We start from the raw sequence: 14,092 nt of genomic DNA on the forward strand, positions 1-14,092 counted from the left end.
TCCCTACTCCTGTGTTGCCCCTTCTCCTTCCCTCTCCCAACTGGCAACCCCTGGCAGTTTGTTTTCTATATTTGTGACTCTGCTACTTTTTGTTATATTCACTAATTTGTTGTGTTTTCTAGATTCCACATACAAATGATATATGGTTTGTTTTTCTCTGTCTGACTTATTTCACTTAACATCATGCCCTCTAAGTTCATCCATGTTATTTGCAAATGGGAAATTTCATTCTTTTTTATGACTGAGTAGTATTCTTTATCCATTCATCTGTTAATGGGCATTTATGTTGTTTCTATATCTTGGCAATTATAAACAGTGCCATGAACATTGGGGTGCATATATCTTTTTGAATTCATGTTTTTGGTTTTTTCAGATATATGCCCAGGAGTGGCATTTCTGGGTCATATAGTAGTTTTATTTTTAGTTTTTTGAGAAACCTCAATATTATTTTCTACAGTGACTGCACCAATTTATATTCCCACCAACAGAGTACAAGAGTTCCTTTTCTCCACATCCTTGTCAGCATTTGTTATTTATGTTATTTTTGATGATTGCCATTCTGACAGGTGTGAGGTGATATCATTGTGGTTTTGATTTGTATTTCTCTGATGATTAGGGATGTTAAGCATCTTTTCATGTCCCTGTTGGCTATTTGCATTTCCTCTTTGGAAAAATGTTTATTCAGGTCTTCTGCCCATTTTTCAATCAGGTTGTGTTTCTAATATTAAGCTGTATGAGCTGTTTATATATTAACCCCTTATTGCTCATATTATTTGCAAATACTTTCTCCCATTTGATAGATTTTCTTTTCTTTTTTTCTATGATTTCCTTTGCTATGCAAAAGTTTTTGTTTAGGTAAATCAACTATATTCAATAAAAATTAAAAAACAAAAAAAGCTTTTAAATATATCAAATAGGTCTGTCACAAACTTACTTTCGTAATGCTTTAAAAATTAATCTTACAACATTCTTATGCCCTGGTGACGGGGAAAAAGTCACCTCCTTGCCATATCCATCTGTATTCTTTTGTTCTCTTTACCTTGTAGGAAACCAGCTACTTTTGTTAACAACTCCCACAGGCTTCTCTTTTTCCCTTTCCTATAATTCTTTAGTGAATATTTTTTTGTAGGGCTGTCTTTACTAGGTTTTCTGATCTCTGTTTTTAAAAATTATAATTTCTATATTGTGGATCTTGTTTCCCCATATAAGTTAATAACGTGTAATTTTAGATTCTCTTCAATCTGTTACAGGTGGTTGTTGGAGATCATGATGGCATAGTTATGTGCTTTGGCATGAAGAAGGGAGAAGCAGTGGTATGTGTATGTTTTGAATACTCCCAGGTTAAGCTTTTTCTAAAGCACAATGAAAAATGGGTTAAAGGAAGTAGTGATATGAAGTATGAGACTTCAGGCAGCATAAGAGTCATTTGTTAGCTGTTTGTAAAACATCTTTGACATTCTAAGGTGATATATTAGTTTTTTCTGCTTTGTAACAAATTACCTCAAATTTAGGGGCTAACAATGAAACACATTTATTATCTCTCAGAGGCAGGAATCCAGCCTTGAGGCCTCATGTGGCTGCAACATAGATGTTAGCCAGGCTCAATTTCTTTCTGGAGCTCAGGGTCCTATTCCATGAGGCCAAAACTTGGCTGTTTGAAGAATTCAATTCTTTATTATTATTGAACTGAGATCCCCACTTTATTGCTGTCTATAAGCCCAGGCCTGCTTTCATCATTTGAGGCCCCCACACTTCCTTGCTGTGTGGTCTTCTCACAGGCCCTCTCACAACATGGCAACCTGCTTCTTCAGGCCAATGGAAAAATCTGTCCAGTCTGCTAAGATAGAGTCTTACATAACAGAGTGCAACCTGGAAATGACCATCGCATCACCTTTACCACTTAATATAGCCTAGTCAAGGAAGTGATTATTATATTATCATATTCATAGACTATAATTTAAAAGTGATAAGTCTGAGATGTGAACTCTTATCTTCATTATACCTTATATGGAATTTGCAAAAAGATGAAGCAGGTAAAAACTATCAGAAACTCAGTGTTTCCATTATTCATATATTCTTCCAGATATTTTGTTCTCTGTGTATAAAGTCATTGAGGGTGAAGGAAGAAACTGATGCCAATAATAAAATAGAAAGTAAGGAAAAAGAAATTAATAATGCAAATACTTCCAATTAAATAAAGAGAGATATGAAGTTATACACTCAGGTTTTCAGTAGATTCTGTAGTCCTTTGTTTATACTACTAAAATTTCTAAAATTGTGAGGGAACCATGAGAAATTACTTTTAAAAAGATGATTAAAATACTGGGGGAGGTAGCCATTTTTTTCTCCAGGGGATCTTCCCAACCCAGGGATCATACCCAGGTCTCCTGCATTGCAGACAGATTCTTAGCCAGCTGAGTCACAGGGAAGCCCATAAAAAGATGATTAAAGTGTAAAAACATGTCCATTGGAACCAGATGGGGAGTCTTGGTAAAGTGCAGATTCTCATTCAGTAGATCTACAGTTGAGCCTGAGGGTCTGAATTTCTAATAAGGAAAGTGATGCTGTTTTGCTGCTTAGTGAGCCATACTTTGAGTTGCAAGAATTTAGATTTTAATGATGTTATTGAAATATGTGGGGGAATAAACATAAAGTTTGAAGATATTTAGCAAAAAAATCCACAAGACGGTTGAAGTAAGCACATTTGTATCTACAGGTGTTCCTATACAGTAAAACTATAAACTTTTGTAAATTTAAAAGCACCACATTTTGTATGGTAAAGGAATATATTTGTAGTAAGTTTGTGTACTTAATTTTTCCCTTAACAATTTTTGCAGACAGTGTTCAAGACTTTACCTGGGCAGAAGATTGCAAGATTGGAACTAGGAGGGGCTCTTAATACACCCCAGGAGAAAATTTTTATTGCTGCAGGATCTGAAATTAGAGGCTTCACAAAGAGAGGAAAACAGTTCCTCTCTTTTGAAACAAACCTCACTGAAAGCATTAAAGCTATGTATGTTTATTCTCTCTTTATATTTTTACATGTCCAATTACAATATTTTGGATAGGTAACAAACATCTGATTAAGTATCATATCTTAATAGGTTATCTAGGAAACAACTAAAAATACTTTATGAGTCAGAAATTGAATTTGACCTGGAATCAATATATAATCAATTGGTTATTGAAATCTTTTCAAGACATTTATAGTATTTATATTCAGTTATGATTCATAACCAAAGTATAAAAGAAGTGAAAGAACTCCCCAGATATTTACATTCAAATAAATACCCTCTTTATGATCACAAGTGATGATAGCTATCTAGTGAAAATAATATATTAGTATATAATTTTTGTCAAATATTTTACCTCCCCCAATGAAAACTTGATTCATTCTAAGAATTAGAATATAATTATGATTATTTTCTAAATTTTATTAAATATAATTTTAAATGAACTTATTATTTCTTTTTTCAAGTTAAAATTCTAATGAAATCATTTTTTTCCACTATTTATTATTTAGTTTCAGGTAGATTCAATTTAGATAGCCTTATTCTATGTAGTGTGGTAGTAAGAAAGATATGGAGTAGGAAATGGCAACTCACTCACTCATTCCAGTATTCTTGCCTGGAAAGTTCCATGGACAGAGTAGCCTAGTGGGCTACAGTCCATGGGATTGCAAAGAGTCAGACACAACCGAATGGCTGAGCATGCAAGAAAGATAACTGGAGAGTTAAAGCTACCTGAGTTGCAATCCAGTCTACTGTCTACTGTGCATTTAGGCAAGTTACTTAACATTTTATTAATATTATTCCCCTTAAAAAGGGATAATTGTATAAACTAAGAATAATTGTTCCTAGTTTATAGAGTTATGAGGATTGAGCTAATATATTTAAGTCACTTAGGACAGTGCTTGGCACATAGTACACATTAAAAAAAAAACCTACTTTTTGATATATTAATTGTCCAGGTGTAGACAGGTGAATTACCGTTATCCTATCTTTGTTTATAGTTTTTCTGAACTCAATTTTTGAGAAGTCCGAGGCCTTAAGAACCTCATTTTCAGCTTTCAAAATCATGGCTATACCAAAAGGCTAGAATAAGTATGGGAAATGAAAACAAACAGTATTCTCTGAGTCTATGATAAAATGATAGTAAACTGTAAATAAATAAACTTTTCATCTCTGAAAATAATTCAGGAGTTTCCTATGCTTATTTTTAAAAATGTGGATGTCTTAAATTACTTTTCATACTCTCAGGCACATATCTGGCTCAGACCTTTTTCTCAGTGCAAGTTACATCTATAACCATTATTGTGACTGCAAAGACCAACATTATTACCTTTCTGGGGACAAAATCAATGATGTCATCTGCCTTCCAGTGGAAAGACTACTTCGTGAAGTACCGGTGTTGGCCTGCCAGGACAGAGTACTCCGAGTTTTACAGGTTACTGTTATTTGCATTTTTATAGTTTTTCATAATTTAGGTATGTAAATATTGATGAAGAATGTATAATTGAGATAAATTACTTTAGTGACCACTACCACTTTAAATATCTTAAAATTATATCTGAAAATTTTTTAGTGTTTTACTTGGCTAACCTTATTTTTTTTTTTTTTTAACTTGAGGCAAATGTGTTGAAATCTTTAGCAAGTTTTTAGAGAGGTATATATGGAAAAAAGGACACTTTTCTCCCCTTCACCCCATACATGATATCTGAGTTAGTTTAATTAGAATGTAGTACTTTTGCTACATTTACTTCCCCACTTTTATTTTTTTTTTCCTGTCTATCACCCTCAGTTCAGGTCAGTCTCTCAGTCGTCTTTGCGACCCCATGGACTGCAGCACACCAGGCTTCCCTGTCCATCACCAACTCCCGGAGCTTGCTCAAACTCATGTCCATCAAATCAGTGACGTCTTCTGTCATTCCCTTCTCCTCCTGCCTTCAATCTTGCCCAGTGTCAGAGTTTTTTCTAATGAGTCAGTTCTTTGCATCAGGTGGTCAAAGTATTGGAGTTTCAATTTCAGCATCAGTCCTTCTAGTGAATATTTAGGACTGATTTCCTTTAGGATGGACTAGCTTGATCTCCTTGCAGTCCAAGGGACTCCCAAGAGTCTTCTCCAACACCACAGTTCGAAAGCATCAATGCTTTGGCACTCACCTTTCTTTATAGTTTGACTCTCACATCCATACATGACTACTAGAAAAACGATAGCTTTGACTATACGGACCTTTGTCGACAAAGTAATGTCTCTGCTTTTCAATATGTTGTCTAGGTTGTTCATAGCTTTTCTTCCAGGGAGCAAGCATCTTTTAATTTCATAGCTGCAGTCACCATCTGCAGTGATTTTGGAGCCAAAAAAAATAAAGTCAGCCACTGTTTCACCATCTGTTTGCCATGAAGTGATGGGACCGGATGCCATGATCTTAATTTTCTGAATGTTTCTATCACCCTTCCCTCTCCCCAAAAATCAAACTAAAAGAGGAAGTTGGATTGGGGAGAAGGTGTTAGGCTTTAACAAGGGAGAGTTGAGATCAAGATTGTATCATTTGAGTTTATCCAGCATTTATGACAATATGTTGAACAGAATAAGCACTCAGTAAATATTTGAAAAATTATTTATTATCTTTATATTTCTATTAAAAACTGTGATTGGCTAAAGCAACTACTTAAGGCCATTGTTATTAATAATACTAGTTACAACTGTCTTCTTGAAAGTGACTTTTTTTTTTGACCCTGCTGTGCAGCTTGTGGGATGTTAGTTCCCCGACCAAGGATTGAACTCAGACCCTTGGCAGTGAAAGTGCAATGTCCTAACCACTGGAGCACCAAAGAATTCCGAAAGTGACTTTCACACTCTCTCTCACACACACATACACACACACCCAGGACCCATAAAATAAAGTTCAAATGTAAATGACAAAAATATAATATAAGTTTAAATGTAAATGGATGAATTATTTGTATCAAAATTTAGGATGATGATAGTGCAATTGAACAAAAAGTATAGCTATTTATTCTGTACTACCAGATGGCCATTTTTAGCATCAGCCCCCCTTTTTTAAAATTAATTTTTATTGATGTTTATTTGCTTTATGATGTTGTGCTAGTTTCTGCTGTACAGCAAAATGAATCAGCTGTATGTTTAGACATCAGTTCTTTTTTTTCCCCTATGGGTGACTAAGGTAATGTTCGAGATTCTCTCTAGGAGCATGGATGATTGATCTCTCCCCTAGCCTGTGCTCCCCAGTATGAGTTGTTTGAGTAAGGCTTTTAATAGGAGCTGACTCACATCCATTTAGAAGTTGACCTGACTGAATTCTAGGACCCTGCTTTGTTTAACCAGTGACACGTGTGCTTACTGTGGAAAGTAAAAACTTGAAGTCTTTCCTCTGACCTGCACACTTCTTACCTACTTCCCCTCTGCTTCTGTATGCAATCCATTACCCCAAAGGTAGCCTTTTTAAAACAGTTTGTGTTTATATAGTTATAGTTTTGTGTTTGTATAGTTAGATACAGATACCTGTGAATACTTAATGTTATTCTAAATAAAGTATAAAGCATATGACTCATATATTCTATATGTATTTAAAATTTTTAAACAAAATGGTATATCAGATTTACTGTAATTTTGCAAATGTTTCTTCATTGAGAGATTTATCGTATTTTTTCTATGTGAATTTAATACTTCTATCTCATTCTTTAACAGCTTCACAAATACCATGCACCAAATTAAAGCATTATAAGTGACAAAATTGAAAAAAAGACAGAATTTAACTTGTTTTCTTATCTAAATAGCAGGGAATTCTGCGTCTTACTAGAGTGGGTTTTGGAGATACAGAATTTTCCTTAGGAAGTAGCTTTGAGTCTGTTTGAATGTGCCCCAAGTTAGGACAGAAGAAAAAGCTTGTTCCTAGAAAGTTTTGATAGGGAAATTTACCAGTGTCAAGTTTTCATGCAAAGTACCTAAAATGAAAATTATTCAAAGTGGAGAATATTTGAAATACTTATTTCCTTGCTCTTTTATATTTATTTATATATATATATATATATATATATATATATATATATATTGGAGAAGGCAATGGCACCCCACTCCAGTACTCTTGCCTGGAAAATCCCATGGATGGAGGAACCTGGTAGGCTGCAGTCCATGGGGTCGCTAAGTCGGACATGCCTGAGCGACTTCACTTTCACCTTTTGCTTTCATGCATTGGAGAAGAAAATGGCAACCCAGTCCAGTGTTCTTTCCTGGAGAATCCCAGGAATGGGGGAGCCTGGTGGGCTGCCATCTATGGGGTCGCCAAAGTCGGACATGACTGAAGTGACTTGGCAATATATATATATATATATATATATATATATATATATATATGTATGTATGTATGTATATATATGTAAAATGAGTCAACGTGCAAGTTTGCTAACAAAAGTTAATATTCACAATCTGTTTTTTTCCCAATAGTTCTATTCTAGAGTTCTTTATATGAATATTGATGTTATCTATGAATCCTTTTATTATCAGTATTTCAATTTGTATTCTGTTTTAGTTTTAAAATACTTGTTCTCCTTCAGGGATCTGATGTGACGTATGAAATTGAAGTTTCTGGCCCACCTACTGTTTTAGCCCTACACAATGGAAATGGCGGTAATGATGATTTAATTTTTGACAATCAAATAATGTTATGTTATTTAAGTTTAGATGTTTCAGGGTTTTAATCATTTAACTATATATTAAGTGAAAATGGGAAACTGTAAAAAGAACTTGAACTGAAATAGAGAAAGTTGTCTTCTAACTTGCCAGTAGCTAACAGTAATGAGTCACTGAACTTGACTTTTCAGTTTCCTCATCTCAAGATTACTTGATGAGGAAACCATCTCTTATGGTTATAAAATTCTGTGAATGTATAACCATCTTTCTAAAATAAGTAAATTAATTAAAATCTGTCTTTTCATTATATTTTAAATGAGATTTTATATGAAAGCCAATATATAGCAAAGTATTTTAATTTTAAAGGAATAGTGTGAGCTGTGAGATAACTATAATATGTTGACTTTAACTGTAACTAGGTGACTCTGGAGAAGACCTTTTGTTTGGAACGTCAGATGGAAAACTTGGGCTTATTCAGATCACTACATCCAAACCAATACACAAGTGGGAAATTCGAAATGAGAAAAAGAGGGGAGGTATGTTTTTTATGTAACTCAGATTCTGAATTTTAGTGATTATTGAATAAAATAGCCTGGGAATTCCGTGGCAGTCCAGTGGTTAGGACTCCATGCTTTCACTTCCAAGAGCATGAATTTGATCCTGGTCGGAGAACTAAGACCCTGCCTGCTGCATGGTGCTTGGCCACAGAGACAGATAGATAAATAGACCAACCTGCATTGTATAGTTCATCCTGTTTCCTTTATCCGTAAGGCAGAGCAGACCTAGCAATTTACAGAGCCACCTCATGTGTATTTACTATTTGTTTATTTAGCAGGTCTATCAGTTTTGCTGTAACTTTTTAAGGTAAGATGTACTAACGGGGCTTCCCAGGTGGCTCAGTGGTAAAGGATCCACCTGTGAATGCAGGAAACATAAGAGATACTGATTCAATCTGTGGATCAGGATGATCCCCTGGAGTAGGATGTGGCAACCCACTCCAGTATTCTTGCCTGGAAAATCCCATGGACAGAGGAGACTGGTGGGCTACAGTCCAAGGGGTCAGAAAGAGTCAGACACAACTACTGAGAACACACAGGATATACTAATAGTAATTTGGGATGGATAGGCTTTTATGGGCTAACGTTTATCTATAACATCAATCTCGGCTCAAATCCAGTTTTCATTGTTTGCTGTAGGGAATTAATTGGAATTTGGGAGTACTTGGTATGAGTCAAAGAAGTACAGTGAGATCAAAGAATATTCCTTTTTTGTAAGGAATTTATACCTTTCTAAGGGGAATTTTTATCTGACTTGGTAAATTTGGATGGCTCTTTATAAGTACAGCATGAAATCTGATTTATGAGAAAATATGTTAACAATGCAAAACATTGAAGGGAAAAAAATGTCTGGGAAGAGGAAAAAATAAAGGCAGAGAACTTGAGGCAGAGGTAAATTCTATTCGTTTGAGGAGCAGAAGGAAGACCAGTGTGGCTAAATATGGCATGAAATGAAGTCAGAGGTAGGCTATGGCCAAGTCATGTAGGTTCTTGGGAGCCTTGGTAAAGGGTTTGAATTTTAGTCTAGGTGCAGTGGGGAGTCATTGGAAAACTGTAAGTGGTAATATGATGTGATCTAATTTACCAAAACTAAAACAAAAACACTCCGTAGAGAGTGGATTTGCCAGGAAACAGGTTGAAATTAAGGACAGGGAATTGAATTAGGAAGTTATTGCCACAGTTGTAATTTACTGTTTTTTTTTTTTTCTCTACTCTGATATATAGATTTTTTTTCATTCATAGTATATTTGACTGCAATATCAGTATTATTGCTAATTTATCACTTACCTTTTTTTAAAGGTATTTTGTGTGTTGACAGCTTTGACATTGTGGGTGATGGGGTTAAAGATTTACTTGTTGGAAGAGATGATGGAATGGTGGAAGTATATAGTTTTGATAATGCCAATGAGCCTGTTCTACGATTTGATCATGTAAGTTCATTTTTAAGAAGACTATATATGTTTATCATTCATCAAACAATTATAGAAATGGCTGACAGTCTGTGTTTTATTAAATGATTATGTTAAAATCTTGTGTTTGGCTTAAAATATTGCTGCTTTGATATTATCAAAATCTTGTCTAGACTGCTCTTATATTTGAATAATAGATATTGCCCTCAAGCTGAACAATGAATTACTTTTTCATTTGATTTCTAAATATTCTATATCTAAATTATTAAATATTTTACCTTAGTTTCTATAATGCATAATATATTATAGGAGTAACATTTATATGTTTGGGTAACATAAATGAGATTGTGTTGTTTTAAAGTAATAAGATTTGGAGAATAAACTTCATATTGTTGAGATGATATAAAAAATATCCTTAAACAGAGAGAGCAAAGTAGCAATTTCACTTTTAGTCACCCAAGGTCTACTGTATAAGAAATACTAGATAAGAGTAATTTTTAGCTCATAAATTTTAAGCATAATTAGGCTTCTTTATCCCAAGGTATAGAGTCACATGGAGAAGCATTCTCGCATAAACTGAATCTTTCATTTTCATGAAGTGGTGTTCTCCTCTCCAGGGTTTCCCTCTTCTGCCTCATGCATGATGTGTTGAGGCTGTTTAAAAACAACAAAAAGTCACAACTCAGTATCAATTTTTCTTTCTTTGTCTAGTTTCTCTAATTGTGGTAGAAGTTCTCCCAGTACCTACTTTAATTGCATGTCAGTAAATACAGATGTTTTGACGCACAGATAAAGTATAGTATTATATAGATAATATGGGGATAAAAACATTGTACAACATATTTTCTAGATATATTTCATATTCATCTTATATAAAAAGTCACCTTGTTAATGATGCAAATAACAGTTTAGGCTTAAACATACATAATTGTCCTATGTTGGAGATCTCTTAGTTTTTCTCATTAACCCCTGGGAAACTTTCCTATTTAGACCTCAAATCTCCTCTTTGACTTCTTTTCCAAATGCCAGTAATGACATAGCATGTGTCCCCTCTGCCAGGTGTGGCACTAAGGATTCCTGTCTTTCAAGTCTTTCTTCTGTTTGTTTGATGACAGAGGTACTGCTTTCACATTATGTTAAAGCTGCAGATTTGTTATCTCGTCTTCATTCCTGATGTCACTCACTTTTTTGTCTTTCTAATCAGGAGAAGTCGTCTTATTTGACACAGTCTGGATTGACAGTTGGTTAATCAAAAAAGTTAAGGAGCAGATCATAAAAAGATAATATACGTATACCTTAAACATTGCATTTAAAAATATTTTTTAGTTAATTTATTTTTGGCTGCACTGGGTCTTCGTCACCATATGCAGGCTTTCTCCAGTTGCAGCGAGTGGGGGCTACTCTCTAGTTGGGGTGTGTGGGCTTCTCACTGTGGTGGCTTCCCTTGTTGCAGAACGTGGGTCTAAGTGTGCAGGCTTCAGTAGTTGTGGGGTGTGGGCTCAGGGATTGTGGCGCAAGGGCTTAGATGCTCCATAGCATGTGGAGTCCTCCTGGGGCAGGAATCAAACCTGTGTCCCCTGCATTGGCAGGTAGACTCACAACCACTGGACCACCTGGGGAATCCTAAACATCACATTTTAACTTAAATTTATGTATTTACTCACCAACATTTTGAACCATGACCAAGGTCTTTTTTTGTGAATTCCCCTAATTAGTATTCTATGTTGTTACTTACATAAAATATGTCTATACTGTATTGCCTAGGATCTCTTGTTTTATGGTTTGTGACTGGTTTTACAAAATATAAATTGAATTAACTAATTCTACAACTCTAGGTCTTTTATAAAAAGATAACTTGAATTACATAAAGTAAATGAATTTCATTAAAATGTTGTATTGGCAAAAAAAATGTAGAAATTACAGTTTTTTTTAATTTTCTAACTGTTCCTGAGTACAGTAGGTTAAATAAGGTACTTCTAAGTGAGGAGAGAGTAAGTTATAATTAATAATCACTTGAGGGGGTTTCCCTGTTGCTCCAGTGGTTAACAATCCGCCTGCTAACGCGGGGGACATGTGTTCGATCCCTGCTCCAGGAAGACCTCATATGCTTCGGAGCAGCTCAGCCCATGAGCCGCAACTGCTGAAGCCGGTGTGCCTCCAGCCTGTGTGCCTCCAGCCTGTGCTCCGCAACAAGGGAAGCCCCTCCCCGCAGGGATAGCCCCCGCCCACCAACAAAGGGCAGCCCCCATTCTCCACAATTAGAGGAAGCCCACAAGCAGCAGCAGAGACCCAGCTGCCACCAAAAATAGACAGATAAAAGAAGAGAAGGGAGGGACGGCGGGAAGGTGGAAGGCAGAGAAGAAAGGAAGATGGCTGAAAACAGTAACATAATGAAATAATAAAAATATAATCCTTATAATATTGGTGATAAGAGAATTTCCTAAGCAAGATAAAAAAACTTCAGAAGTCAGAAAGCGAAGACTAAAAGTTAAATAATTAAAATATAGTAATGATGAAAATCTGAAAGTTGAAAAATGTACACAGGAATGGATGCAGTTTTTTTTTTTTTTCAGAATTAACTTTAGCAGGAACATGAACAAAAAAGTTCAAAGAGTTCTAGTGTATATATTAAGTACACTGGGACACTCATTAAAAATGCACTTAGACTTCCCTGGCAGTCCAGTGGTTAGGACTCTATGCTTCTATTGTGGGGGGCATGGGTTCAATCTCTGGTAAGCGAACTAAGATCCTACAAGCCATACAGCATGCCCAAAGGAAAAGAAAAATGTACTTATGAACCTAACTGTATGCAGATATTTAATCAAACCTCTGTTACTTGAATCCCTCAGGTAATTAGCTCAGGAACAGCTAAGATAGTCTGATTTGCGGAATAGCTCAGTGATTTGCCTTCTACAGGGAGGGTGAAGACGGCTAGCATTTTTAATGCTAGTGTCCATTCCCTCTACCTTCTCCTTTAGAACAATGGTTTTGGGCTTTGCCTAGTAAGAGTTACCTAGCAGAGCTGCTGGGTTGCCAGCCCATTTTTTTTCTTAATGAAAGAGAATAGATTAGAATATATCAGAGTACAATACTTAAGCCTTTTAAGTTATTCCTGTTGTTGTATATGTTCATATGTGAAGTATACCAGATTGCAGTATAAAACTTATTGATTACTTTTCAAATAGCTTGAAAGCCACTGATCTAGAGTATTTGTTAAAAACAGATTCCTGGTTGACTCATCCAAGTAATTATTGTCAGACAAGTTTGGGAAGTATTTCTTTAAAGAGATATAAACTCCTGAAAAACAGGGTTTCTCTCCATAATAGCAAATTCCCTAGAGGTCCCATGTTAGCTATCATTTTCTTTATTCTTCTAAGAAACTGCTTGGAGAAAACACATGAGAGGTGGTCTGTGGAATTCAGATAATAAACTAAATGTGTTAAGAGTTTTGCTTATGTAATGTTTTTCTAAAAAGAACTTACTTCATTATATAAATAAATGATCTTTGCTTATTAATAACTACTGCAGCTGAGTGGTACACACAGATACATGAGTCATTTTCAGTCTCCTTTCCTCATAATGAAAAACACTGGAATTTCTGGCCACTTGTGCAGGATTTTCACCTTTCCAATCTCAGAAGTATTCAATAAAAATATATTGAATGTTGGGAGATAGGAAAATAAGTTTTGTAGCTTATTTAACTTTGTGAAATTTTATTGATGAAGTGCTTGATTTAAATTCATTGTAGACGTTGTCTGAGAGTGTCACATCAATCCAGGGTGGTTGTGTAGGGAAAGATGGCTATGATGAAATCGTGGTATCCACATACTCAGGTAAGGTAAATGAAAATCGTAATAGCTAGTTGAAAGAATCAATCTAAAAAATATAAATTTGATAAATTGCTTTTAAAAATATATAAATTTGATAAAGTGCTTTTGATTTTTTTTTTTAAGTTTATTAGTAAGTAACCCTTACCTATAGCATTAAAAGCTTTATTGGTTAAAAATAAGAAAGAAAGGAGTGTTATTGATTTATAAAATAATTTCTTTATTAATGCTTTTTAAAAGTGTTTAGTATATCTCTAGTATCTTTGAAAATTAAATGATATCCTTTGACTTAAAAATTATTATTTACTGAAATTTAGTTTGTTTTGTTACTATGTACATTTCTTATAAAACTTACTTTCTTTTGAGTTGGTCATTTTTGTATTTTCACAATAGTTATATGAGATTTTAACTTTCCATGAAAGTAATTTTTGAAAGACAACTCTTACTCATCAGTTCTTTTTTGCATTTGCTAGACTATGTTGACTTATTTCATCCCTGAAAACTAAAGTTATAAATTAAGAAGTAAAGGATTTCTTTAATTGCAGTATTACAGTATTTCAAGCAAAGCAAAGATGGTATCTGAAGTAATTTCCTTATAGTTTGAATATCTTCCAGCTTGATTTCTTTTGTTTTGTTTTGCTTATGC

At 34.6% G+C, this 14,092-nt stretch overlaps 1 protein-coding gene across 3 annotated transcripts in view; it reads left to right on the forward strand.

Moving 5' to 3' along the window:
* The window catches only part of BBS7 (Bardet-Biedl syndrome 7), a 39,110-nt gene that overhangs the window by 4,289 nt on the left and 20,729 nt on the right, over positions 1 to 14,092 (forward strand). For all 3 annotated transcript variants that reach the window (XM_027543694.1, XM_027543692.1, XM_027543693.1), the window contains exons 3-9: positions 1,251 to 1,313; positions 2,838 to 3,013; positions 4,260 to 4,446; positions 7,578 to 7,650; positions 8,073 to 8,189; positions 9,510 to 9,640; positions 13,368 to 13,452. In XM_027543694.1, coding sequence (XP_027399495.1) covers positions 1,251 to 1,313; positions 2,838 to 3,013; positions 4,260 to 4,446; positions 7,578 to 7,650; positions 8,073 to 8,189; positions 9,510 to 9,640; positions 13,368 to 13,452 — 832 coding nt within the window. The remainder of the gene's footprint in view (positions 1 to 1,250; positions 1,314 to 2,837; positions 3,014 to 4,259; positions 4,447 to 7,577; positions 7,651 to 8,072; positions 8,190 to 9,509; positions 9,641 to 13,367; positions 13,453 to 14,092) is intronic.

Source organism: Bos indicus x Bos taurus, chromosome 6 (assembly GCF_003369695.1).
Source record: "Bos indicus x Bos taurus breed Angus x Brahman F1 hybrid chromosome 6, Bos_hybrid_MaternalHap_v2.0, whole genome shotgun sequence".
NCBI lineage: Eukaryota > Metazoa > Chordata > Mammalia > Artiodactyla > Bovidae > Bos > Bos indicus x Bos taurus.